General features: G+C 43.9%; 1 protein-coding gene across 5 annotated transcripts in view; it reads left to right on the forward strand.

Annotated features, from left to right (window-relative positions):
- LOC149430643 (thymocyte nuclear protein 1-like) overlaps nt 1–7,980 on the forward strand; it is a 59,407-nt gene extending 51,427 nt beyond the window's left edge. For all 5 annotated transcript variants that reach the window (XM_089666152.1, XM_089666153.1, XM_089666154.1 and 2 more), the window contains 3 exons: nt 1,391–1,486; nt 3,777–3,927; nt 7,766–7,980. In XM_089666152.1, the coding sequence (XP_089522278.1) occupies nt 1,391–1,486; nt 3,777–3,927; nt 7,766–7,809 (291 nt within the window). In that variant the 3' untranslated portion in view covers nt 7,810–7,980. The remainder of the gene's footprint in view (nt 1–1,390; nt 1,487–3,776; nt 3,928–7,765) is intronic.
- Nucleotides 7,981–8,324: the final 344 nt, after the last annotated feature.

The raw sequence follows: 8,324 nt of genomic DNA on the forward strand, positions 1-8,324 counted from the left end.
GTGTGTGTGTGTGTGTGTGTGTATGTGTGTATATATATATATATATATAAACGTGCAGCCCTAATATCACAATGAAAAAGTAAATGTATCAAGTGGAACGGTAAAGTGCAATACATAAATATATATAAAACTAATAGACAGGAAATCCACAAACGGTAAAGAAATTATGTCCGTGAGCAAAGGTTGTTCAGAGCAGCCGTGTGGGAACACAATTTGCTTCTGTGTGCGGGCAAAGCATCAACCAGCCAGCAATACTGACCGTAGCAGGTTGATATTTCTGCTGTCCAATGTTGTCTCCATTGTTCATCTGTTGAGTGGAGCCACCCTAAAACAGGAAGTGTGAAATTTTTAAAAAATTTTTACTGGACATGATTAATAGCAAAAAGTCAAAAATATTGTTTTTTTTTTTTTTCTCAAAATTGTTGGCGATCAAATACCACCGAAAGAAAGCTCAATTTGTGGGAAAAAAGGACATAAATTCAATTTGGGTGCATGACCGCACAATTATCAGTTAAAGCATTGCAGTGCCATATCACAAAAAATGGGGAGCCCAGTGTGGTGTTCTACTCTGCAGCTGTGTTGTGTGTTCCTCTCAGAAATGTCCCTCCCATGCTGCAGAGACTGCGTACATGGCACAAGGGATGGTCAGAGACTGCGGTCATGGCACAACGGATGGCCCGAGACTGCGGTCATGGCACAACGGATGGCCCGAGACTGCGGTCATGGCACAAGGGATGGCCTGAGACTGCGGTCATGGCACAAGGGATGGCCTGAGACTGCGGTCATGGCACAAGGGATGGTCAGACTGTGGACATGGCACAAGAGATGATCACAGACTGAGAACATGGGGCAAGGGATGGTCAGACACTGAACATGATATGAGATGATCAGAGAGCTTTTGCTTTGGTGTCATCCTTTCAGCTCCGAGATTACACTGGAGGGCACAGTGGTCAGGCAGGCAAAGGCAGATTGGCAGAGGATGGAGCAGCACCTCTATTGTGGCTGGGGATCACATTGGCAGCAGGATGGCAGTGCCAGTGAAGTAGATCCCATTCCATCCTCGCTCTCATGCCATGCTCGACCATGCCCCCCCCCATTTCTGCTAAGTTATTTGTAAAAGGCGCTGAGCTCCATAGCTGTCCCGAGGCCTGTGTTTTTTTTATAGGTGGCCGCTGTCTGTACCGGACATTTATGGACAGCTTGTAAATCGCCTGAAATGTACGCACGGTCAGCAACCCTGTTGACCACACAGGATTCCCCGCCAATGATCTGGTGTACCTAATAAAGAATCCTCTGAGTATATTTGTCTTTGAAAGTGGAGCCTCTTTTACATGAGCCTGCTGGGTATGTGTTCAGCTGACCTTTTAAGAAATGTTTTTCCTAACCATAGATCGTGAAGGAGGCGTACCCAGACCACACTCAGTTTGATACTAAGAATCCCCACTATGATGCTTCTAGCAGCCAGGAGAATCCAAAATGGTCCATGGTGAGTGCCGAGGCGAGGACATCTCAATAGTATTATGGGCCCCTACCAGCCTGCCCCAATGTACGCACCTACTCTCAAGAATTAAGCTGGCCATAGGCAGTTCAATCCTGGCCGGTTCAGCAGGGGCCGGTTATGATTTGAACCATGTATAGGCAGGCTGAATCTACCTAAGTTTTATTTATTATTTATTTATTACAGGTATAGCCCCATCAATTTACACAGCACTTTACAAATATATATACATTCACATCAGTCCCTGACCCTCAAGGAGTGTAGAGTCTAAGGAGTGTAAGGTCCCTAACTTACATTCATACATACATATACTAGGACCAATTTAGACAGGAGCCAATTCACCTACCAGCAGGGGCAGACTGACCATTTGAGCACTCGGGCGCTGCCCGAGGGCCCGGGGTCAGTAGGGGGCCCCATGAGATGCCCCTGGTACCTTTTCATTGGCTTTTTCATAGGCTTTTTTGGGTGTGGGTGAGGACACAGGGGCCCCATGATCCCCTATTGCCCAGGGGCCCCATGAGTTGTCAGTCCGCCCCTGCCTACCAGCATGTCTTTGGAGTGTGGGAGGAAACTGGAGTACCCGGAGAAAACCCAAGCAGGCACAGGGAAAACATGCAAACTCCAGGCAGGTGGTGCTGCGGTTGGAATTCGAACCAATGACCCTAGTACTGCCAGGCGGAAGTGCTGACCATTTAGCTACTGTGCTGCCCGGTAGTTGATCAATCGATCAACCTGGGTGTAACCAGCCTGTCGAATTTTACATTTATTATAGCCGCTAGCAGTAATCACTGTGTTCTTCTCCTGGCAGGGACGGCTCCCCCTGCAAACCCCCTCCCCCCCCCCCCCCCCCCCCCAACCAGGAGAACTCATTGGCTCCACGGGACCTTTCAACACTGACTGTGCCCTTGGTTGAAAGAAAGGAAAATCGCTCCATCTATGGCCGCCTATAAACAGATGATAGAATTAAGCATATTTATTACTATTTTCAATAAAAATGATTTTATACAATAAGAAAACATGTTAATGAAGGGGGAGGGAGGAGCCAGATAAGGAAAACAATGCAGATTAAAATTCATCTTTAGGCCTCATGCTTAAAACTTTTCAGCATCAAAAAACGCAGCAAAAAGCCCCATTTAGCATACATGTTAATGCTCGTTCCCGCATCTGGCGTTAATGCATTCTATTAACCAGAATTCTGGCCATTAGAATGTATTAACATGGGAACGCTCCCACACATTTTGGGCGCTTTTGAGGGTTTTTGATGCACAAAAGCTCCTTTTCTGAACGTACAAGTGATGGGTTATTTTTTGTGCCTGTAAACTCCCCTGCCACTAAACTCCTGAAACCGCCTATAGTGTGCATGGAGGCTAACATGGAGGGAAAAAAAAGCTCAAATGCCCGAAGAAGCAACTTTTCAGCCCTGGTTCACACTGATGCTGTGTGGAATCTGCAGCATTTTATGTGCGAATTCTGCACCGCATCAGAATCTCACCCCGTTCATGCGAACCGCTGCAGGTGTGTATGTTAAGTTAACAACACCCCGACAGCGGTCCGCAAAACGCGGTGCAATCTGCAGAATCGGATCACATAGGTGTGAATACCCGTGCGATCCGATTCTATTGCGGACCCAAAAAAGGGTCCTGCACGTTTTTGGTGTGGGTGCGGTGCAATTAGAGCCAAACATAATAATGTACGGCTCCAATCACAGCCCACACAAATCGCATGTGAATGTGGTGCGGTTCCTGTGCGAATCACATGCGATGTACCGCACCGCATCAGTGTGAACCCAGGCTAATGCATAGAATGCATTAAGGTGAAAAACCTTCTGTGCTGCAAAATCCCCCCCAGCCACCCCCCCTCCAACTCTTGCCTAAGCTCGATCTGATCCAGCGATGTGTACAAGAGCAGTGAGTCTCACCGCGGTCTTCCTCCTCCCTGGGAAGATTAATAGCAGTTGTCAATCAGATGCAATGTGTCAATGTGCTCTGTGTCAATGGATGCAGACAGGGCGGCTCGGGAGCGAGCCTGCACAGGTGCCCTCATGGAAAGTGTTTGCAATTGTATTAGCTGATCTTTTTTTTTTCTGGTTTTAGCCATCCAAAAATTCCATTGCATTTAAATGTGATGTATAATTATCTGTGCAGCCTGGAAAAACTGTCACTGTAGGTAGTGCAATGGAGCCTAATGCCCTGTGTCTGCAGCTATTTCAGACTAAAGGTGGGAGATACGTCTTTATTCCACAGCTGACTACGGTTTGTTTACCCCCCCCCCCCCCCAGGTGGACGTGCAGTTTGTACGGATGCTGGGACGTTACATCCCGTTGGCAGAGCTGAAGCAGCTACATCAGAAGCACAAGGCATCGGATGGCCCTCTGCGAAATATGGCGCTCTTTACCAGAGCAAGGCTGTCCGTACAGCCCCTCACGCAAGGTGCAATGTGCTGCTAAGAGTTTGGTTTTGGATCAGTTGTGTCTAAATATGTACAAGCACTGAGCCTCCTCTACTGAGAGGCATTCAGAGTTCGTGAACTGTGCTCATGCAGGGTGCAATAGCAGCTTCACTTTAATGCCAGCTCCAGCAACTGCCTATACTTGCTCTGCCACTACTTTGATCATGGGAGCGAGTGGATGATCCCTGCTTACATAAGGCTAAGGACTCTCTTCTTACCCATGTGACTGCACTGGCTACTAGTGTGCCCAATTGGCAAGCAGCAATGCTGTCACAGGGGACTAAAAATGGAGTGTCACATGCCTTCCCCCATCCCAGGTATTTTATTTTGTTTCCCTGCTTCACAAATAGAGTAGTGATGTGAGTATAAATGACTGTAGGGATCAACGGTGGAAGTGTTGATTTCACTTCTGTTTTTGGGTGTCAAGGGCAGGTTTTAAAGCAGTAATAAACTAAAAATACTGTAGACAGGGAGTTTTTTTTGTGACAGAAGAGACCCTGATGGTCTCTTCTGCCATAAAAGCTTCTTCCTGTCTGTCATTAAACCCTCTGGAGAAGACCCCACCCATGGACGTAACGCATAAGGGTTGAGCAGAGGCAGTGACGTCATCACGTCCACCTGTTCAACTCAGCTGAGTGAGTGGTGGCATGTGCCTGTTGGTAACGTGATCCTTGATCTCCATATGTATGGAATTTTAAGGTGATATGTCATCTCTCTTTTGTGAGCAGTTGGTATTTATGTTTTATGGTGAAAAAACAGCGTGATTTTAAAAGTACGCTCAACAAGGCATATCACTGGATTTTGAAGAATTTTTTTTTTTTTTTGGACTGTGCTGTTGATAATTTGATGTTTATTGGGACTGAATATTTAATATTTGTTACACAAATTTGATTGATTTTATATAAAGTTTTGAGCACAACATCAATCGTTCTAGTAGTGCGGCACATTTCTAATTTTATTCTATTTTGCCTGTCAGCGGTGATGTAAACTAAGCCACACGTACGCAGCTCAGAGTACATTACAGCACCTGTCCTGTGCCATGGCGATGTGACTTCTGTACACATGTACAGGAGTGATGTCGTCATGGCTCGGCCGTTCAAGAGGCCGAATGGAGTGAACCTGAAAGGAAGACCGAGTGCAGATGGAAGCACCCAAGCACTGACAGAGCACCATTGGTGGTCTTCCTTCGACGTGTAAGTCTGCCATAATGTGCTAGTATGTGATGCATACAAACATTATGGCATTAAGCTACAGGGGCCCAGTTAAAAAAAAAAAAAAAAAAAAAAAAAAAAAAATGAACTTCCTATCGCTGTAAGAAGGTGACACAGCAAGGTCAACAATAAAGGATATTTTCTATGATAGGGTTACAATAAAGCCGTAATCAAACCCTCCGCCGTCTTCTTTCCTCCCACATTCATTTTGGTGAAACTCCACTTTAAAGCCCAACTTTGGGCTACTTTTGCTGTCGCCTACAGCAATCCCTTTTCACCACAATATGAATTAGTTGGTATTCTTTGAACCCACCAGCCTAACCACTTGCCGCTGGCTCACCACACAATTACTGCGAGCGGTCGGCAGCTGCAGGCGTGTACATGTACGTCCCTGCCTTGTGCGTTTGCGGGTTAATGTGTGCTCCCTCTACTGACCTGTGCTGAGATTGGGCACAGCACATATTTTTTTTTAGCCAATGATTTTGGCTAAAACTTGCTAATAGGCTGTGTCCAATCACAGCACAGAGTTCTGTGTTTACAAATACACAGGATAGCATTCTGGTCATTTTGTCCCCCTGAAAAGCAGGGAGAAAAAACTGCCAGAACTGTTCTTAAAAGCAGCACATATTACATTTGTTAGGCACACAGTTAACCACTTGATTAATCCCTTCCCAGCCAATGTCATTCGTAAAGTGTACAGTAATATATCCAATTACTGTATTAGTGTCACTATTGATGTCAGTGTCCCTCCCAGCCAGTGTCTGTTAGCGCCAGATTGCCCGTCGCACTATCATAGTCCCACTAGTTGCTGATCATCACCACTACAAGTACGAGGTGTATCCAGAATGTAATGAGAATGAAGTTCCTACGCTCGAGAGGTCTCTGCGAAGGGAGAAGCTGCCCAAAGACACTTGGGATGCCAGGCAGTGTTAATTATGATGTCAAATTTTGATTTAGTTATAGTCATTTGACTAATATGCCATTTTAGTTTAAGTCGTATTTTAGTCATTTGAATAGTTTTGGTTTTAGTTGTATATTAGCTGGAGGAATCATGTGACGATGTGCAAGATTGTATGACACCCGAGAACCTCAACTAAATATTTGGGGAAATATATCATCATTCTACCTATGAAATGCTTGAAGTTTTTTTATTATATGGTTTAAAGGTTTTGTTAATAAATAAATACAGGTGTACCTCGGTTTACGAACGCTTCAGTTAACGTAATTTTCGGTTTACGAATGAAAATCCATTGAAAATAGTGCCTCGGTTTACGAATTTTTCCCCAGGATGCATTGCACCTTGGAGGTTTATAGCGCCGGCCCCATGCCTTTAAAGTGCACTTTTTTGAAGTTTTGAACAGATAATCCATTCCGTAAGTCAGAAAAAGTCTTAATTGGTTTTCAATGCATTTACAAATGTTTTTTAATCATGTCCCTGTACAGTATTTATGCCTTTAAAGTGCACTTTATAAAGAGTTTAACAGATAAAACTTTTTTTTTACTTTTTTCTTACCTCCGGAACGGATTAATTGGTTTTCAATGCATTCCTATGGGAAACCGCGTTTCGGTTTACAAATTTTACGCCTGTACGTCTTATCAGACAATGGTGTTAAGTGTATGTGATTAAAAGTTCACATTCTATTCTTACAAAACATTCTCGATTTTCAAAATTGAGACATACCTGAGTTTTTGTTGCAGCCACGGTGCCACCCGGTGGTTGCAAACACATCATTTTAGCTTAGTCGTATTTTAGTTGACTAAAATTTATTGGGATTAATCAATTTGTAATGCATTGTGTAAGCATTGCTCTAGAATTGCAAAACTCGTTCTATACACCTGGAGTAAAAAATCTAATAGCATGTTAATATTTATAGCATTGAGGTTTGAACATGCAATACAGACACAGATTTAGCTGTTGTGACATGTAATATCTTTAACCCCTCGCCCTCCTTTAAGGCTAGGTTCACATCTGTGTGGGTGGTGCCACTGCGGATCCGCAAAAAAACCACCCACAAAGAGGAATGCGGACCCGTGGGTGGGTGCCATTAGTTCTAATAGCACCCCGCCCGCACTGGAAAACGCAACCTTACTGGGAACCGAGGTTCCCGTGCGGGCTGCGTTTTCAGAAGTGCAGGGACTTCTTCCCTGCATGTCCCGGGGCACGGGAGTCCATTCAAATGAACGGGCTCTCGTGCCCGTGCAAAGCGTGGACCGCAGGAATGTGGATATGTGAACCGGGGGTAACAAAGTAAAGTTTTATATGAGATTTTAGTGATGGGTTTTCAGAATTTAATGAGCTTTTTTGCTGGCATTTTGAAACAAAAGCTGACACACCTATTAAGTAAATGCACAAAGCCATGGATACACATTCTCCCAATCCCAGACATGCTTAACATGCAAATATTGGTTTTGGTTGTGCTGTCTCTGCCCCCCCACACCCCCCCCCCCCACCATTCATTGTATGTGCGCCTTTCTCTATAGCTCATTACCATGACATGTTCCAAAGTTGCTGATATAAATAAACCTATCAATCATATCTCATCTTTTACCCTTTTTACAGCTTTATGTGGATAATGACACTATTGTTTGTTTTTTTTTTATCTTGCAGAAGAGTTTGACTTTGTGCTGAGCCTGGAAGATGAGAAGCTCTAGCAGAGGTTGCAATGGAAACTCCCATTCCTGTTCTGTTTACTGAGAACTATTAGCACCTGTTTAGTTTTTGGAAATGTTAAAATGGATAAAAATAGACCAATCTTTCTGAAGAATTCTTTCCATCTGTTTGTATGAAGTTGTTTAATAAATTTTACTCCCTTGAAAACTTAATTGTAGGAAGTGGTCTCTGTAACTTGGGGTTCTAAATAGGATCAATATGCTTTTTCTACCACAAGGGTGGGTAGAGGTTCTGTGTCCTAAATGCCCTCCTGTATTGCACATATTGAGCTTGAAAGCTTTTTGTAGCAAAGGACTTTTTTGGGCATATATTATTGACTAAAAAAGGTTTACTTATAAAAAAAAAAGAAAAAAAAACAGATTTATTAAATATCTATTAAAAACATATACAGCATTACATCCGATGTTTAACCACTTCAATACTGGCCACTTTCACCATCTACCTGCCAATGCCAATAATTATCTTTCAGCGCTTTCATACTTTGTGCAACGCTGTA

This window comes from Staurois parvus, unplaced genomic scaffold (assembly GCF_062004578.1).
Source record: "Staurois parvus isolate SC_StPar_1 unplaced genomic scaffold, SC_StPar_1.0 ptg002564l, whole genome shotgun sequence".
Taxonomy (NCBI): domain Eukaryota; kingdom Metazoa; phylum Chordata; class Amphibia; order Anura; family Ranidae; genus Staurois; species Staurois parvus.